Source organism: Vigna angularis, chromosome 2, assembly GCF_016808095.1.
Source record: "Vigna angularis cultivar LongXiaoDou No.4 chromosome 2, ASM1680809v1, whole genome shotgun sequence".
Lineage (NCBI taxonomy): Eukaryota > Viridiplantae > Streptophyta > Magnoliopsida > Fabales > Fabaceae > Vigna > Vigna angularis.
In genome coordinates, this window is record NC_068971.1 from 37,037,660 (window position 1) to 37,058,732 (window position 21,073).

Sequence of the window (21,073 nt, forward strand, 5' to 3'; positions counted from 1 at the left end):
TTGAGGGGTTTTTATCCTACGTGGCATGGTCAGATAAAATATATCACATGATCTTAGCCGTTGGATATCATAGTATATTTTATTTTGGGATGAATGTCTAAGTATTTAAGGTTTTGTTTGATTAAAATGAAATGATGGGGATGAATGAAGTGAGAAATATATTTGGAAAATGGACATATATGGATTAATTTGATTTAAAATATTATAGATAGCTGAAGTCGTATTAATTAAGCACGACTTTATTACTAAAAATTCCTCATCAAATTTTTAATTTTAAAAACTAAAGTCGTATTTGCAAAGAATGACTTTGATGAAATTGTAAAAGTAAAACATAATTTCACTTAAAATTAATTATGTTTAAGAAAAATTGTACAAAGAGAATATAACTTCAATACACATATATTTAAACTAATCATGAATAAGTGACACGACTTCTTAAAAAAATGACTGATTGTATTAAAAATGATGAAGTCGTATTTTGCAAATACCACTTTTAATTCTAAAAATAAAAGTTGTGATGAGTTCACTTCTTCCTGTTATATATTAAAATTTTATATTTATTTTTTTCTAATTTATGAAAGTATGAGCATACGACTTTCTTTTCTCAATCTTCATTTATTTTTTCTTCTATTTTAAAGTTTATATGTTTTTTCAAATTTTTAGATAATTTAATTATGAATATTATATTTATACAATTTAGTCACTAAAACAATGATATATTTATTTAATTTAATATATTCATCAAATTGTAAAATAATATCTTAAAATATAAAATATTGTTATAATTTATTAAATTGATATTTATAAAATTATGTAAAATTAAAAAAAAAACTTAAAAACCTAAAAGAACTTAAAACATTATTTTTAATTTATTTAATAAAATTATTAAAAAAATCTCAAAATAAACAATATATTAAAGGTATATGATTGTATAAAAATTAAGATAACATAAAAAAAAGATTAAAAAAATCAATAATCATATTATTAAGAAATAATTTTAGTATAAAAAGATAAATTTCAATGAAAGTTTAAAAAAATACTAAAAAATGTATGTTAAAATCTCGACTTCCACGCGTTCAAATAAAAAATATTTAAAATTATAATATATATTGGTAAAAAAGTAAAGTCGTAAATAATATGATCACTTCTTTATAAAATTAAAAGTTATATATATATATATATATATATATATATATATATATATATATATATATATATATATATATATATATATATATATATATATATATATATATATGGGTTTACTAGCGCGTATGTTTGTTTTTCAGTTGGTACATTTTAGCAATGTGTACCGAGTTTTATTAAACAAAAATACTCTTATATATCATTAATTCTAAGTTTTAAGATATTCTCAAAACTAAAAAAAAAGAAACTCTCAAACCCTTAGTCACCTCTCTCATTCCTCTCAACGATTTCTCTTTCATCTTTCTCACTTCAACCTTTTCTCTGTGAACTCCTACCGTGACTTAATTTAAAAATGAAATTTAATAATAATAAGAAGGGAAAATATATAACACATCCCTCCAATCAAAAATCAACATCAACATCATCAATTATTTTGTTATTAGGGTTAGACAAGTGTTTCTCCATATTCACCTTCAGGCAAAGGTTCATTTAAGATCTCTTTAATTTCATCATCTTCACTAGCCTCTTTAATTTCATCATGTACAGATGTTGAATCATCATCTCTAAAAAAACATTCCAAGTCAAAAATTAGATAAAATTAGATAAGACAAAAATTATAAAATGAAAACTCATTATAAAATCATTTTTTTGTAAGAAATTGTTTAACAGCGAGTGTTTCTGATATTTTTCCAAGCCAATTACCAATTTCTTTAGGCCTTGTTCACTTGAATGGGTTTGGGGAGAGTGATTTGAGGGGATTTGAGAGAATTTGAAAGTAATTTTTTTTTTGTTTATTTGAGTGATGTGGAGGTAAGTGAGAGTGAATTTGGAAGTAAAGTTTGTGAGAATTAGTGTAGAATTTGATTGACGTGACAGATTAAAAAAATTTACTTCCAAATTCACTCTCATTTACCTCCAAATTCACTCAAATAAACAACAACAAAAGTTACCTTGAAATCCCCTCAATCACTCTTCCCCAAATCCATTTAAGTGAACAAAGCCTTAATGTCATTATGCTTGTGAAAATTAGATAAAATTAGATAAGAAAAAAATTATAAAATGAAAACTCATTATAAAATCATTTTTTTTTAAGAAATTTTTTAACAACGAGTATTTCTAATTTTTTCTAGGCCAATTACCAATTCCTTCATATGTCATTATGCTTGTGAAAATTAGATGGAATTAGATAAGACAAAAATTATAAAATGAAAACTTATTATAAAATCATTTTTTGTAATAAATTGTTAAACAACCCGTGTTTCTGATTTTTTTCAGTTGGGGCTACCATAGGATGATAGAAAAAATGTTTGAGTGAAAGAGATGAAAGAGAAAGGGTTGAAAGGAATAAAGGAGGTCATGAGGGAGGTGAGCAAGAGTTTGGGAATGAAAATTATTCAAATACACTTGACTTTAAAACTTATAATCCATGATATATAAGGGTATTTTTGTCTCCTAAAATCTGGTACATATTGCTAAAATGTACCAACTGAAACAACAGGCTACGCGAGTTAGCAAACCCATATATATATATATATATATAAAAAAGATGTCTCAGAAAAATACACAAAGCTTTAAAAAAATTATAATTCATTTTAATCAAATTATTTAAAAATAGATATAAAATATTATAAAAAAAATTAAATTGTCAAATTAAATATCCTAAAATTTAAAAATATATAATTATATAAATATATTAAAAGTATTATAAAAGTTAAAATTCAATTAATCAAATTAATACAAAATGCAGACTATATATGTATATATATATATATATATATATATATATATATATGTATATATATATATATATATATATATATATATATATATATATATATATATATATATATATATATATAAGTTTTAGAAATTGTGAAAAAAGTAATAATGAAAAACTAATAAAGTCGTTTAATAAAATGTGCTGTCTAACTTTGATAGAATTTTTTTGAAGAAGTTGTGTCATGTGGTTACGATTTCAGTTCAAATAAATATGTATTAAAGTCATATTTTTCTAACACAACATTTAAATGTGATTAATTTTAAGTGAAGTATGTTTGATCTCTATGACTTCATCACTAATGTGGGAAACATACTTTACAAACACAAATTCAATTTCAAAAATTATAAGTTGTATGATTTAATGATGATTTATTCTCAATGAAATTGTTTTTATAGCTGAGTTTATAGCTCACTCGACCTCTATCTAAAAATCACTCATGAATATGCCATCTAATAGAGTTTTTAACAAGTCGACTTCCTTTCAACTATGTTCGTGGAAGATTTATCCCCTTCACGAAAAAACATTTTCTTCTCTTGGTTAGTTGATTGTCAAGGAGGGACAATGCCTTAGATGAGGAACCTCAATCGCCCAAGTGGTTGAGGAGCGTGGTTGAGGAGCGTGGTTGCTGCCTCTTAGGAGTTGGACGTTTGGTAATGACACAGCGAAGGGCGGGGCATGGAGATGGCCTAGTTTTCTCCACTGTGTTGACTACATTTCAAGAGTGCTAGATGTTGCTTCAGGACGACTACTACTTCCCTCGCCAACTTCATCATCATGTGAAACAAAGAGTTTCTTGAAAAGGCCCTTGTTTGGATTATGGGAATCCATCAAATATGCAAGGAAACAAAAAATTTAGCAAGTTAAAAGTGACCAGTCAACAAACTTACACAAACTAGACATCCTCCAAATACCTCATTATAGAGGTTATCACAATCAATGGTATTGACTAGAGTTTAGCAAGGGAGGTGGTGGGGTAGCTCGTTGATCAACCCCACGACTTCTACTTCAGTTGGTGTCATTGGCGTTTTAGCCCATGAAGTCAATTTCCTTTGACTCTCGGCCTAGTATAATGGGAACTTAGGCCAACCGGCTTCATAAAAAAAGTTGGACTAAGCTGCGTCATTTATTCCAACCTTAAAGTACTTGTTCTTAAAACCTTAATAGCCATTTCCCCTTCTCATATATAAGGGACACCCAGTCCCTCTCTATGATGGGGTGCATGTAGAAGAGATGAAGAAAAATGGCAATGGTAGGAGTGATACCGAGAGTCGTGCACAACACGATGAATACATGTATAAAAGCAAAGTCATTTTGATGAAGCTATGTAGGTGCAACATTAAGCTCGCGAAGCACCCCTACTTGAAAATCATCAAAGGGAAGATTAATAAATAGCTTATAAACATGTAAAAGTACATGTTGAAGAAGGCCTTGGGATTATCTTCCTTCCCATGAAATACTCGTTCATTCCCTTTGCAAACGATGAAGTTAAACTTATCAACCGACCATTGCAGCTGATTCCCCATGCGAAAACAAGTGGCATACTCCCCCACTTCATGAGAGGCCCACTTATAGCCAACAATGATAGGTGAGATTATTTGCATTCGCCTCTTCTTCGTTGGATGCATCAATTTCTAAGGCTATGTTGGCCTCAATGTACGTAGCAGACGTCGATGCAACAATATTTACATTGCCAACTAGATTTGACGACCGCTCGGTTGATCCTAAAAAAAAGAAGCATCCGATAATGATTCGGACGATGACAACACATCATCAGCATACCCTCGACCGATCATCCCAACAGACTTCTTAAACAACAACAAATCAATGGTTAACATCATTACCTGAAAGTTGAAAACAAAAGATTGGACATTTGGTTTGCAAGTAGTAAAAGATAGTAGTGGTGAAAATGACGTTAAGGCTCACTAACATGGGGGCCTCCAAGAGAACCGTCTCCAACCATTTAATGAGGCCATGTTTGATTGTCCTCAACATGCGACGCTTTATTTTCTAGAGCGCGCGAAAGTTAAAATCCATATGTCACTGCATCAATGGATATAACTTTTCTTCCAACAGTCACATTTCTACGAAAAAATTGTTACCCAAGGATGAACAACAATTATCCACCGAAACGTCCTGGACACTGCCAGAACGACATCCTATTACGAACCCCGGCTCAAGCTTAGGGGCTTGTGTATCGTATGATCGTCCGGTCAGCTATGGACCAAACGGTCCGAACAATTAAATACACCACGACCATAACCACAAGTTACTACTATGATCAGTAAGTTGAATGGTCAAAGTACTAAGAAATTATCGCTGACATTGATTAACTTAGTATAAAATTTGATTATCAGCAACTAGACCGTATTTAGGTCGTCGTTAATCCAAAGTTAATTCCAAAATCTATAAGTACAAGTTTGAGGTAAAGGGGTAGGTGATGACATTTAATACACATTAATTATTTGAGCAACCAAATATTTAGTGACTTTGACATTAGTGTACCTTCTCTAAGTAACATCCAACCGTGAACGGAAAAAATGAATACTAACATATGATCGAGCCTTTAGCAACCCAGAGGACAACAACCTGTTGACTTTGATCCCCACACTCGAAACACTTTTGAAAGTATAAGGACCAAAATACTTCAAAATTTCACAAAGGGACCATTTCCAATTTTGAGTATTAATACATGATCAAAAACACATTTAACCCTTATTTTTATGAAACTTCAAACCATTCAAATCTAGCCCTACTTATCACACATAACATCTTAGAATTATTCTCACTTTCTAATATCATCTACCACTACTCACAAACTCTTCATGTCCATAATACACTCTTCAATTTGTCCTTTTGTTCTTGTTTTGGTCCAAAAATGTCAAGTTGGTCCTCTGTGTTTTTTTAGTCTCAATTTGGTTCGAATTTGTAAAAAATTGATGTAATTAAGTCCTTTTCATTAATAATATAAAAAAAGTGTTAAAACCAGTTCCACGTATCAATTTGTATTTTTTTAGAAATTTTTTATATTATTTTTTTGAAAAAAAATTCCACATGTCATATCAAAGTTGTGTTAAGTGACACTATTGATGTAACATAGCAGTTTCACATGACAAAGTCTCGTTATAGTTCTTATATTTGTTTTTATGATTCAATTTAAACTTGATTTTTGTTAAAATAAAACACTATTATCCTTTTTCCAAATTGAGACCAAATTCATTTTTGTATATTTATATTGTTATTTTTATTAAAATTAACATTTTTATTAAATATTTCTAAAAATATTTTAAACTTAACTTATATGTTAGTAAATTTCATTTAAATAAATTAATTTTAAACAAATATTTATTAAAATTAAATTAGTCATGATTAAAATAGTTCAAGTATATAAAATCAATAAATAAAAATTTTAGACATAAAAAATTAAATATATAATTATTAATTAAACAATTTCAGATTCTTTTATTTTTTATTTTTAGAGTTAAGGAGTATGTAAATGGTTGTCATTCGTGATCAGTGAGTTCGTGATTTCTAGTCTGTTTAAGATTATGATCTTGGAGTGTAAGAACATCGTCTATAAGTGCCCGTGTAGGACAATTATGTATAAAACTATCAATAATTAACACTTTTCAAGTAATTAAGTGAGTAATCACTAACCTATCGTTGGTATTTTTGTGTGTATCAATAAAATTGATTACCTACACTTTAAGTTTTCAATTAAATTCTCTAACATTTTATCTTTTCTTTAAATGTATATTTCATACACCACTTTCATTAGTCGAAAAATTGTTTTTTAACCCTCTCAAATCACTTTTTTTAATACATATATTTGATTTTCATAACCAGTCAACTCTTTCATAATTTAAAACCAATAATACTATTTTAATTATTTTTTTTGAAAACACATATTGAATAGAAATGAAGTAATTATTTGAGATTAATTTAGTCTGATAGGTCTTTTTACCACTGAGATTAAATTGAAAAAAAATAAGGAAGTATATTTTGAAATTATAAATAGAGTTTTCTTTTGTCTAAGTTATGTATTATACTTTATAATATAGAATAAATTAAATGATTTTTTAAGTCTTAAATATGTCTTTATTTTTTAAATGTAGTTGTGTTTTATTTTATTTTTCTGTAGAAATTTTTGTTTGACCTTTGAAATTTACGTTATTGATTTGAGTCTTTGCTATTATTTTTTAGTTGTAAAATATATTCTCTTCCTCTTGTAACGCGCGCTGTGGATAATTTACTTTTAGATCTTATAAATTATTTTAAACAAAATATTATATGAACTTAGAAAATGAAAATAAATATATTAATAAGAAAAACATGATAACTGAGATTAAAACAATTTTTTACAGGACTAGAAGCTAAACAAAAATTTATAGTAACTAAAAATAAAATAAAGTACGACTATATTTTAGAACAAAAAATATTTTTAAGTCTACTTTTAATCAGTTAACCCTTCGACGGATTCTTTTTGTTTTTAATGTATAAAAAAATATTAAACATTTTTTAAATAATATTTTTATATCATAGCCTATTATACTAATTAAATGAACGAATACATTTGCAAGCAACATTAATAATATTCCTGCTTTATAAAAGTACTTATTATTAATACTGATTGAGCTTTCAAACAATACTAGTTGAGGGATCTTTTATGGAAATGAAAAGAGAAGAATCGCATCCCATAAGTTTTTGTGGGCCTCGCATATGTCTTTCACTTTTTGTACACTTTAATTCTCTTACCTCAATTCGTAATGATTTGAAAAATTAATCATCTCGTAATGAGAAAAAGACAAATATCATAAACAAATGGTAATTAAGGGAGAGTTTATATTACCATTTGCTAGTTGTAGTCGCTTTGTTTCTTTGACATTAGAAACGGAAAATAGAATTAGAGATTAGAATTTAAATTAAGTCTTACTTAATTTAAATAATAACTTAAATAATGTTTTATTCCAAATAAAATATGTCTAGTGCATTGACTACTAATTAGTTAATTTTAACTGTTGTATGAAAGTATTTCTAAGATGAAGATCCTTTAATGTTATATTTTGTCCTAGTATGAGAAAAAAACACGAGACTATTATTACCCATAATTATTTGTGTATACTCTTTTAATTTTGCTTTTAAAAATATGACACTGTTACTAGGGAGAAGAGAATTATTGTGTGAGCATACCAATGGCAGACCTTTGTTATTAAAGTACAAAATGGTACCTTTGTTAGATTTTGTTGCCATAAATGAGAATCACCGACAGCTTTTGCTTTTAAAACCCAAACGTGAACATGAGCTGCATCAATTTTTTTCTCCTAAGAATTTGGTGAAAACAAAGAAATTTTCAATCCAGTTTGGAGTAGAAGAATCAATCCAGATTAAGCTATACTCAGATACTTCCACAAATTTCGTGGAGCAACTAATTCTAAGTTTTCTTTCCGAAGATGGTATACAAAAAAGATTTACAGGACATGGATTCTCTACAAAAACACAAGGTTCATTCTTTATACCTTACCCCTGGGGTCGAGACAGCTTAAATACAGGAGATAGGGGAGAGAATAAAAAATAATAAATCAGCAACTCTGTTCAGCACGGATCACACGCACTCATTGTCAATGAGTTTTGGCTAAAAGTTACGTGCACTCCTGAAAATCCAATGAGAAGTGCTGTGAATGTCCATAAAAGTTAAGCATCAACACCGCAACATACTAAGTCATCCCTTGATAAGAGGCTTTAAAATAAATCTACGTTGTTTTTTAAGATATTGGCCTTTGTTTTATACCAGGACTGAAATCCCCTTCATTTCCAGGATCAAACTGTTTCAGTTATCCTAGTGTGTAACTGGAAGCAGATCAGGCAGGATGGTTATTCGAGAAAGAGAAGAATTGCACAATAGGTAGCAGTTCCAATGCATATAGAAAAGGGAATGGGCACCAGCTTAAGTTCAGTTATGAAAAAACAGCAGCATTTCATTTCTCAAAATTCATACTGCCTTCATAAACTTCTATATCAATATCCTAAGAAGGTCAGGGTGAACCTAAATTTGGTCATTCATTGATGGGAAACACAAGTTTTCACACAAATTACGATCAAGTTGCGCCTACTTGTCTAGAAATTGAAACAGTTAAAATTTTCATCAATGATGAAGGCCGATCCCTCTGGACCTCAGAGACCAATCCAGAAGACCCAAATCCTAGATTTTGACAGGGATAACCATGTTTAAGTAATCATTATCTTTTTATACTAAACAATTGAGCATAAAAGAAACAGTATCACAATAAAGAAAAATAAAGATATAAAATTGACCTGGTAGAAATTGTCTGGGAATTTACAGTCCCCCTAGGAGCACTTGCTCTGCGTGCCCTATGATCATGTTCCTTGCTTATCCGCATTGCGGCAACCTCCTTCTCCATAGAAGCAACTTCCCTGCGCATTTTTCTGGCCTCAACTTCCATAGCTTTGTTCAACGTATCAACCTTTTTTGCCAGCATCTTCCAACATTAAATAAAAAAAAAATGAATTAGACAAGGGAAAAAGTGGAATAGGTAATCTTATATATGATTTGAGATGATACCTCTATTGCATCATCCTTGTCTTTAAGAGTTTGGTCCTTTTCATGGCAAGCTTTCCTAAGAGATATAACCTCTTTTTGCATCATGTCATACAACATTCCTGAAACACAGTCTTCATTTTCTGCTATAGATTTGTTTACTGGAATACCATTTGCTCTCTCATGTGCAGTAATAGTCTCACTAGTGATGGTCTGATTATTGGTCTTTGTTGGCATGTTATCTACCCCATTTGCATCAAAGGTTGGCCTCTCTCTCTCCAGGTTTCTACTACCACCATCAAATGATCTAGATGAAAGTTTGGCATGTTTTAGTAACACATTAGCACTATTAGATCTTAGAGACCCTGATCTTGAAGTTGAGGTTTTCCTCGATAAATATCCATTGGAAGAAGATGCAGAGGGACTCTCAGCTCCACCAAAAGACTGTCGCCGTGAAGGCCCAGTGGAAATGTTTTTTCCATCTGATACAGTGAATTTGAAATTACCAATAGATGTCTTAACCCTTTCTTCCAAAACTTTGAAGCGCAATTGATATTTTTCCTGTGAAATCAATTAAATATTTTAGAACAAGCTTTTCAATAGGAATCAAATTTTTGGAGTCAGATAAAACATTATGCACCTTCATTTGTGCCTCTGCTTTTGCGGTGCGCTCAGCTATAGCCAATTTATCACGTAATTGTTGCATTTCACCCTACAAAATAATGAAATTGTTCATGTTTTCAATAAAGCCTAAAAAACTTTATCTAATTTATGTGCAGTCAAATAACTTCCTTCTAGCACTTATGTTATGGCTGAAAATAAATTAAATAGCTTCACAAATGATATAAGAAATATCTCTCAGCCTCTCTTACAGTTTTTCCACTTATGACTGACTACCCTCTTTACCAGCCAGTAGTCCTCTAACCTTGGCATCAGGAATATAAACATCTAACCACAATGTAACCAAGAAGACTAGTGTCAAAGATTAGAACAGGAAAAATGAAATATCTTATACATGACACTCTGAAAACATCAATCAACAGGAGTATTTAGTGAACATCTGTTACAAGAAATATTCAAATAACTTTCAAAAGACAAAGCAAAAGCAATTTCTGAGCAGTTTACATGCCTGAAAAAATCTTCTTTCTTCTAGCCACTGCTTCACAGGCATCACTTTATCATTAGCATCTTTCCACTCGTTTGCAACTACAGTCGCAACCCTGTTTGCAGTAACTTTGGCACGAGCTACTTCCCGCTCTAAAATTTTCCTTTCCTCCTATGTCAAGTTCGAAGATAGAACATATAAGCAGCTAAGAGCATCTGCAATGGACTCAAAACAACAAACATCATACATGATAATTAGAATCTAAACAATGGTAATAATTACATTCATCTCTTGCACTTTACGCTGGTAATCGCGGACAGCATTAGCAGCAGCCCCACCAGCCAAGACTGCCTCTTCAAGCTCCCGAACAGTTTGGGTTAGTTTTTCAACTTCAGCAACCTTTTGCCGAAGCATTTTGTCCAAGATTTTGCCCTCCTCCTAACAAGGGTGTAAAATACTTCACTAAATTTTGTATTCCAATCATAGAGTATGAAAAATATATATGCCTACTAGCAAGTATAACCACAAGTAAATTAAAAGAAATCAGAAACCTGGCATATTTCAATCTGTTTCATTAACTCTTGGTTTTTGTTTTGCAGATCATCAACCAAAGATGCTTTTGCCAAAGCAATCTGAACCATTCTCTCAGCCTCAAGAAGCGCAGCCTCCTTTGATTTGGTAAGCCGATCTAGTGCTCTGTTGTCATCCTGCAGCTTTGCCACCTAAAAAAGTATAGCAGCAAGAATAAATAGATATCCCCTTTAGACTTGATTCTGATCATTGAATGAGACACCCATGGGACATCGAATAACTGAATAAACTACCATCCAGTCCCAGATGAAAATCAATTAATGCATAACATAGTAATCAAAATGTACCTCCATCTTAGCAAGCTTCAGCTCTGCCTCCAGGGGCGTGATAATAGCTTCAATAGGAGGCATTTCGTCATCTTTCTGTGCAGCATGAACTCTCCGAAGAGTAGCTTCTGCAGCAAATTGCGCAGCCAGTGCTTCCCTCTTCTCTTCATTGATTTTTTTTATTTCAAGGTTCTGTCAAACATATTACTAGTATTAAGTTGCACTAAAATAATGGTTATTAAGAAGTGAAGAAAAAATCCAATGAGGTAATACCTAGTGTAACTACTATTACTACCTTACTTTCCAGAAGAACTTCAGCAGCTTTTAGTTTTTCATCCACCTTGTTCAGCTCATCTGTCAGCTGAAATGATTAAACAGAATTAAAACACGTCATAAAAAATGAAATTTGAAATCTTTAACTACCAAAATCTTATACACACAGACTTCACGTAGCAAAAGCCTCGCAAAATTTAATACTTCAACTCAAAGAATTACTAAAAGCGTGTTGCTGTTGTAGAGAAATGAGAATATTCTAAAGTGAACGTATACAGTAGTGCATTGCTTTGCTTTGTGAAAGAAAACAAGGAAAACAAAATGTAGTAGTTTACAGCTTTAGTGGGAATCTTGTTCATACCACATAATACCTAGGTTCCTTGTTGAGAATAGAATACAACAAGAAAAAAAGAAGAAGCTTATCCTGGACCCTGAAACAACTTACACATGCAGGAGAAGCAAATAATACAGAATTATCAGACCACTAATAATACAGCTTCTTCATCTACCATCCCAGTTTCTGAAGATTTCTATACATTATATATTTCAAGCTCAGTTGATTCAAATTTATTATTGCTCTGCTTCTTTAATAAGAAAATGGTTTTAAACAAATTCACTAGCCAAATAGACTCTAAATTCACTGTATGAAAACAAATAATAAAAGAACTTATCTTTTACTGACCAATTGAGCACTTAATCAAAAAAAAAAATGACTAATTCGACGGTTCACCGAGACAGACACTATCCCATTTCCATCTTAGAAGTTAAAATAAAATACAATTTTCTTTCCTGAAAATTTACAAAGCAAATTACATCACTTAATTAGAGAATTCAATAGAGAAGATACCTCTTCAACCCCCTTTTCCTTAAGACGCTTCGAATTCCTCAATGACTTAATTTCCGCAAGTGCATCCCCAAGCTCCCTATCTTTCTCTGCAAGCCAGCTAATCCAGAGTTAAAAAAAAAAAAAACAAAAAAACACGTGACACGAATAATCAAACTAAATAAAGCAAGTGCATTTTAATTAACTTGTTCCATGCTTAGTTTCAACAAACTCGTGTTAGAAAAATTGAGAAGAATCAATTAATTAATTAGTAATTTATTTAATTTCGGTTTTTCAGTGAATTTGAACATAGCACGCTCTTTGTACACACGAATGAAGAGGTATCTGATATAATGTTTTATTTTTCGTCGAGAAAGAAGTTGGTGAGTGAAATTGAAGTTGAAGAAATGGTGGATGCCTCGGAGTTCATTCTGGAGGCGGGTGAGCTCGACGCGGACCGGATCGGAGCCGTGAAAGAGCGTGATGAAGTCGTCGGAGGGTTTCTTAGGACGAGGCTTGAAAGACTTGGAGTCAGGTTCTCCGGCATTCCCAATGTGGGTGCTCGCCATCACAGATCTGTTTAGCGATGCCTCAACCCCATACAAGAAGAAGAAGAACCCTAACTAACCACAATTTCAAAATAAAAAACCAAAGAGAGAACAGTGGGTTTGTTTGTATCGTTGTACTGTAAGAGTGTTAATGTGTGCTGTTACTGTGTTGGTGTTCTGCAGTGACAGTGATATTAAGGTGTAGGCAGCGTTTGGAAGAGGCAGAAAAAACAGGGCCAGGATTTTAATTAGGGAAGATCAATGATAAGAGAAGGTGAAAGCAATTAATTTTTCATGAAAAAAATAAAGTTTTCACACAATTAAAATTAAATTATGAATAAATTCGTTTATAAAAATACATTAATTTCTTCCAAATTTAATTTGAATTTATCAATTCTTATTATGTAAAAAAACAAAGTTCATTCGAATAATTGGGATGGAAATAGAAACAAAACCGACTTACGTTAGTGACCACTGTCTTAATCTATAAACCAAAAACTTTATTGTTTTTTTTCCTTACTCCTTTTAAGAAAAAATAACAAATAAAAAATATATATAAATTTAAAGTATATAACTATTAGATTTTATTTTTGCGAAATTTAACTGGTTTTCCGATAATGAGATATATTATCATTGTTGAATTTGGCATGGCACTGAAAATGCACACGTGTGGGGAGGAAAGAAATGGTGTTGCACGTGTAGGTTTATTGTGAGAAGAATGGTTTGGTTGGTGTAAATGATTAAGAATGAAAAGAAAGGAATAGGTGGATGGGATGATAAGTAGGGTTTAGTTTCGGGTAGGTACAGTAGAGGAAATGGAATAAGAAGGGAAGGATAGCACATGGGAGTGGAAGTATAAAACTTGTCATCACAACACTTCAATCCATTTCCATGGACAAAACCTAAATCACCCATTTTGTCTTTTCATAAAAAATAAAATAATTTCATTCTTCTTTATATTTTTATTGGTCAATAATTTTTATTTCGATAAATATATATGTTACCATATTTAATATTTTAGTTTTTCAAAACAATGTGATACTAATGTTCTGATACAAATAGAATAACATGGGTTAAATTTATTAATTGAATTAATTATTAATATCCTAATATGGATAAGTAACTAACCTTGTTATTACTCACAAATATATCAGACCTTTTTGGTCATAAATTTTGATAGTGTATTAGAAGTGAATTCGGATTGCTTTGTAAATCAAATAATAAAATATGAAGTTAATTTTTGTGTGAAGCAGAATTGCACATTTATAAGACAGAAAAATGGATTTAAACAAAAACAATATATCATATAAAATTCCTTAACTGTTCAACTTACTAATTTTTATAACTATTTTCTTTTTTAAAATTATTGCTTATATTTTGTATGTTTTATATTTTATTTATGTTTTCATATATAAGTTTCATATTTGAAGGTTTATTTAATCCTTTGGTAAGATTTGTAAGTTTAGTCTGTCTTTCTTTTTTATTTGTTTTTTATTTTATTTTATTTAGGATTATGTTTTAATTCCAGTAGTTATTTTGTAAGTTTATTCCGTGTTTTAGATAATTTAGTGATATTCTCTATATTAAGAAGTGAATTTTATAATTATCGAATATGAGACTAAATATTAATGGATAGTTCAATAACAATTTGATAGTGAGTGAAATAATAGACTTAACAAAGAACAAATTTCGTTAAGATAAACTCTAATATCATATTAAGAAGTGAACTTTAAACTTATCTCAATCCTATAAAATCAACTTATAAAATAAGATTTATATTCTTTTATATATTATAAATTGACCTTATCTTTAACTGTGTGATATCTTTAATCATGTGAGACTTCCACAAGTTATTTGTATGTTTCAAGTTACATTTTTTGCATATTGTTTGTAAAACAAGCAAATATTAGATGATCAATGGTAAGTCATTTGGATTATATAAGTTTTATATGTCTATTACAATTACATTGAATACTGAATTTGTATACAAATTTTAAATTTAGATAATTTAGTTTTCAAGGTGATTTTTTTGTGGTTTTGAACATATTAATTGTTTGAAATAGTCAAATGGAGTTATACTCTTATAACATGAAAACTATATATTAAATAATTGTATATGATCATTATAAACTTACACTAAATTGTGGATTTTAAAGATGTTTTTAAAAAATTACAAATTTGTTATTCCTCCCTATCTTATCATATTTAGTTGTCACTTGAACAACGCTCAAATGAAGAAAAGTAGTTTATGTGCATAATATTAACACTTGAGCACAGCTCCATCACTTAAGTGATAATATTTACCAATTAAGTTGTGATATAAATTTTTAAGTAAGAGACATGTCAAAACGATTTTTGTCCTTAAATTTTCCATCACTTAAGCAACAATGGTCACATAAATAATAAAATAATGTTGAGGTGGATTATGCTAAATATATTAATGCTCAAGCTTATCTCTGCAACTTAAGAGATATAGGATGTTATTTTACCAATATGGTTGTGGTTCAAACCAGATAGGTGTTTCATCAAATTTTGCTCCTCTAGAAGCATATCACTCAATCATTCAAACGGTATAATATATCATTTAAGTGACAATATTATTGTTAGAGGGACAATAGTTTAATAAATTTTCTCCTATTTCATACAGAAAATGAAGTTAATGCATCATTTTGCATAATTAATCAATTTATATGTGTATAATTGTTTCATTATATAATATTGGAGATTTTTTAGCATCCATTTGAACAATTGTATGTAAATTTATTGATTTGAAATGTTATCTTAAATTAGATCATTTTAAGTCATATTCATGGAACTATATGTTGAATTAATATATAGTTTGTAAAAGTAATTACAAGAACTCTTACTTCAATAATAATTCAAATCACGTAGATTAAGATATTAAACGATAAAAAGTAAAGAAAAGTTTTATACGACTATTAAGTATTATTGATTATATTATTGTAAGATGATAATCTTTTAGTACGATATATTTAATATAAGTGTTGTGAAAGGTGTCATTTATTATTATATATTATTAGAGTTAAAGTTTTCAGACTAATAGTGCTTTGAAATGAATATGATAAAGTCAATTCGATCTGAATTAATATAATTGAATCACGATTTAAAATGTTTGTATTTGCACATAGGCTATAAATTCTAGGTAGCTTTCCCTTTTGTGTTTATTATATAACTTCCTATTGTTATTGTATTTGGTTTATGAACAAATAACATTGCAGAACCAAGAAACAATTTTTGGACTCACATAAAGAATCTATCTTAAGGTTAGTTTCTACTGGAGATGGTTATCACACGTCAGATATTACTCTCTAATGAATTTTTATATGTATATGAAATGTCTTTCTATGATCATAAGTAGTAGAGAGGTATATTTATTCTTAGGGTTAACGTTTTTTTCTTTTTATAATTTCTTGGAAATGTATTTCTCTTTTCTGTTATTGTATTTCTCCCCAAATTTCTGGCATAGAATTCGAAATCTCAAAAAACTATGTTTGAGTAATTGTTCATCGTTCCGAAAGGATTAGGCCTCTCTATTACAAGTTCCTAACAAGATTTCTCATAATAAAAATTTAACTCTACATCCAAAAAAACAAGTGAGTGGGCCACCATCCAAAGAACCAATTATTCAATACTATAATTTTGAAAAACTTGTTTTTGTATGGAAAACAATTGACATAGGAAAGAGAAAAAAATATTTTTTAAAAAAAATAGCATTCCACATATCCTATAAAAATCACTTTAAAACTCACATTTAAACTTTTGGATGAATATGAATATGAATGGTGCGATAATCAACCATTTTTTCAAAATTTATGGAGCTAGTTTCAATTTAATTAAAATGTTAAAAAATAGTTATTTTCAAAATATTTGGAGAAATTCTTAAGTATTGAAATTATAACATATTAATAGCTCGGTATTTATTGAAATTTTGATAATTATCGTTTTTTTTAATAAATAAACTTGGAACCAAATGTTCTAGTTGAGTTCCCAATTTTTTTAATTAAAGTTTAATAAACCATATAAGGTATGTTAGAAGGTAAAAAGAGCTATATTAGTTATTTTCAGCTTAACATATTTTAGAATGATATGAGTTAACTTAGAAGTTAAACAACCAAGGCGAGATGGCACCTTCAGCTCCTAATGTCCTTACCCAATTTTCTTTTATAATAATATCCATGCAGCATTAACTCGGAAGTAGTATCTCTATCTTCTGAATAAAATAACCCTAAATTTTAATGGTTTTAGTGTTTATAGATTAAAACAACAATTTTTAGAAAAAAAAATACTTTTTGAAACTAAATTTAAATTCCAGATTAAAGTACCCATATCAACTCTAACATTACATTATAATAATGTTTAATTACATTACTACTCAACACATCTATAATAAAAAGTTTACACTTATCCAAATATAACTATAACTAAGAGTGATAATGAGCTAAACCAAAAGCATACTAGAGTTTACAAAAGAACCTATATACATAGAAACTACCATCATAATCTAAGCATCCACAACATCATTATCCTACACTTAGTCAATAGAAACATCTTTATATTTTTATACTATTAAGATAATCATTGCAAAAAAGAAAACAAACACACAAACAAGCAAAAAATAGAAAGGTAAGCTAATTTACCAAAGAAACATACACACAATTGCTCTATAGATGTTAATTCATAAGCACAAGTATATCAAACAATCCTAAAGCACGCAATCACTAATTTTAAACTTGATTATCCAGATACATGTATTGATGTCAAACTCTAGCAGGTTATGCACTTGTGGTGACCTCTACTGCTCTACAAAGCCATTATTAATGAGTTTCACCCTACCACACACAATGTTAGTCTGTTAACGTCTTAGGTTAAGGTAAAACTCTGAGACTAAAACCTCATGCCCCTCTTATCACATATTTCACCCTTCTCTACTTGAGATTGAATGATTATTAGAGCGTACGAATTATCCCAAATATGAAATCCTTACATCATACATACACAACTTGAACTTATACAAGAAATTTCTTTTACAACATACTTGATACATACATACATGCAATCATAATATAACTCATAAGGCATCACAAACTTCACACTAGACATACATAACGTTCACAAAAAACCACTTTAGTCAAGCAAAGATCATAAAATCATAGAACAACATACTCGCGCTCAGGCTGATGCTCAATGTTGAAGCTCTCTCACTTTTGCTCACTCATCGAGACACTCTTGTTGCTTAGTGCAAAAGTAAGAATAAAATAGTTCCAGACCTATAGTGATAACTGGCGCTTAGTGGTATCCTATCACCGATCAATGCCAAATCATGTTGTAATAATGTTAGATTATTGCAAAAGAAAAATGTTGGATTGCAACGTTCAAAACTTTAATTGCCAATAACGTTTAAATTCATTTTATTAAGTACCCCAACGGTAAAATATTTAATGGTTTTTATTGTCTTTTATTGATTACTCTATAAATAGAGACCTTTCCCCATTCCAAAAACATCCCAAGTCAGTCTTCTCTCCTTTTATTTTCTTCTTTTCCTCTTCTAAAATTATTCTGGATTTATTTTATACTCTTTTTAGAGATCCTTGCTAGTTCTGAGATCCTCAGAAATTATGAGAAGTTCTTGTTGTATCCTGAGAGACTTGCGCAATACACCGCGGATAAGTCCTTAAGGACAGTGACTCTACATGCCTCAGGAAATATTGCTCGTGATTTTGTCAGCATTTTTTTACAACAATCTTAAGGACTTATACATCTGTATATAGATACAAGCGACTGGAATTTTATTCCTTTGATTTCTGATCCGGTTACTGTCCAAAACTAAAAAGGTATGGGAAACTATCTTGATTTGCAATGGTTATCTTAAATTATGAGATTGTATGGTTGTCTTGCTTTGTAATTTATTTGTGTGTGATGTCTCGGGGAAGTACTGAATGCATATGCCTTCTTGGATAAAAGTGAAATAAGGGGTATATATATATATGTGTGTGTGTGTGTGTGTGTGTGTGTGTGTGTGTGTGTGTGTGTGTGTGTGTGTGTGTGTGTGTGTGTGTGTGTGTGTGTGTGTGTGTGTGTGTGTGTGCGTGTGTGTGTGCGTGTGTGTGTGTGTGTGTGTGTGTGGATGGGATCTCTGGTTTGGATTGTGTTGGTACTGATATTAAATGAAATAATTATGTTTTGGTAAACTCGGAAGACTAAAGTTAAATTTTTTTTTCATAATAATGATTAATGAAATGGTTGAATATTTTTGTCTATATTCAAGTTTTGTGAGTATAGAAATTAAACAAGAATGTGATGGTAATATTGAATTGTTCTATCAAAAATAGTAATATGAAGAATGTCGGGATAATATTGTTGGAATTGTTGTTTCGGCTATAATTTGAGGCACAGTTATTTTACTGGTCAGTTTTTTTTTTTCGTGAAGTGTGATGTTAGCTTTTCCTTCAACATATTGGTTTAGTTTAGTTTGAATAAGCAATTTTATGGTACTGTGAACATATCTTCATACATATATATTATGATTTGGTGCATAAAAATTTGGATTAAATATTGTGGGACCATGATGGGTTCATTTGTTATAATGTTAAGTTTGTAGAAATTTTTCAAATATTGGCACATGGTATTGAATGGAAAGCTAACGTACGATTTAGTGCTTTTGGCATATATTATTTTGATTTAAGGTGGTGCATTTTTTTGTATAAATGTAGTGGCAGTTTTGTTTTAAAAATAGAATAGGTGTTGATAATTTTACTTAATTACTCAAAGAAATAAAATTGGCTTTTTCACCTAATGATATTGATAATATTCTAAATTTGAAAATGGTGATTGTCATTATATGTTTGTGTGTGGATGACATGATTTTGGTACACGTAATGAGATTGTCGCTAGAACTAAATTGTTTCTAGGATCAAAATTTGAAATGAAACACATGGGTGAAGCCAATGTGATTTTAGGTATTAGAATCATAAGGAAGGGAGATAGTATATTACTATCCCAAGAACAATATATTGAGAAACTTCTTAAGAAGTTTAGGTTTTATGACCTCACCAGTGAGTACCCCTTATGATGCTAATTCTAAATTAATGAAAAATATATGAGAATTATTATCTCAGCCTCAGTATGCCCAGATAATTGGGAGCTTACTGCACTTGATGAACTTTTGTTATGTAGTAGGTAGACTGAGTAGGTACACTCAATGTCCAAATCAAGAACATTGGGATGCACTTTCCAGGCTTATGAGATACTTAAGAGGTTCAATGGATTATGCCATTGAATATAGTGGATTTCCCACTGTACTAGAAGGGTACAATGATGCTAATTGGATATCTGATTCAGATGAGACAAAATCCACTAGTGGTTATGTATTCACACTTGGGGTGGTGCGATTACATGGAGATCAGCCAGACAAACAATTATTGCAAGATCAACAATGAAATATGAGTTTGTTGCTCTTGAGATGGCTGGTAGTGAGACTGTGTGGTTGACAAACTTCTTAGCGAACATTCCACTAGGAATGAAACCAACCCCATCGATATCAATACATTGTGATTGCCAATCGACAATAGCTATAGCTAAAAACAAGAATTACAATGGAAAGAATAGAGACACAATTTGGTGAAGCAGCTGCTAAAGAGTGGAACTATTTCCATTGACTATGTGAAGTCAGAACGGAATTTAGCAGATCCTCTAACAAAACCCTAGGAAGACAAATGATATTAGAAACATCGAGGGGAATGTGACTTAAGCCACTGGCAAACAAACAAGTGATGGTAACCCAACCTTTGTGATTGGAGATCCCATGAATAAGGTTCATATGGGTAAAAACAAGTCATTTGTTAGTTCTGATAGCACTAAATTGATTTTAATCAATTATGTCCCTTCCTATGGTGTGTGTGAAAGTGCTAGAGACTGCAATATTGAGAGGTTAAACTTTGTCGTTAAAATTCTATGTGGTGAAAGAATTT

General features: G+C 30.2%; 1 protein-coding gene across 1 annotated transcript; it reads right to left on the minus strand.

Annotated features, from left to right (window-relative positions):
• Nucleotides 1–8,176: 8,176 nt before the first annotated feature.
• LOC108329699 (microtubule-associated protein 70-1) lies at nt 8,177–13,330 on the minus strand. Its single transcript, XM_017564043.2, has 11 exons — nt 12,956–13,330; nt 12,562–12,647; nt 11,737–11,802; nt 11,463–11,633; nt 11,136–11,306; nt 10,867–11,022; nt 10,609–10,755; nt 10,120–10,191; nt 9,504–10,040; nt 9,236–9,420; nt 8,177–8,574 (listed from the first exon to the last, which is right to left on the minus strand). Exons 1-11 carry the CDS (start codon nt 13,104–13,106, stop codon nt 8,556–8,558), a joined length of 1,761 nt encoding a protein of 586 aa, XP_017419532.1. The 5' UTR covers nt 13,107–13,330; the 3' UTR covers nt 8,177–8,555.
• Between the last annotated feature and the right edge of the window lie 7,743 nt (nt 13,331–21,073).

Coding starts and splice junctions, on each gene's coding strand:
- LOC108329699 (XM_017564043.2), bottom strand. CDS start 13,106: ATGGCGAGCACCCACATTGGGAATGCCGGAGAACCTGACTCCAAGTCT. Junction 12,648..12,955: donor CCTCCAGAATGAACTCCGAG/GCATCCACCATT, acceptor GCTGGCTTGCAG/AGAAAGATAGGGAGCTTGGG. Junction 11,634..11,736: donor AAGTTCTTCTGGAAAGTAAG/GTAGTAATAGTA, acceptor TATGTTTGACAG/AACCTTGAAATAAAAAAAAT.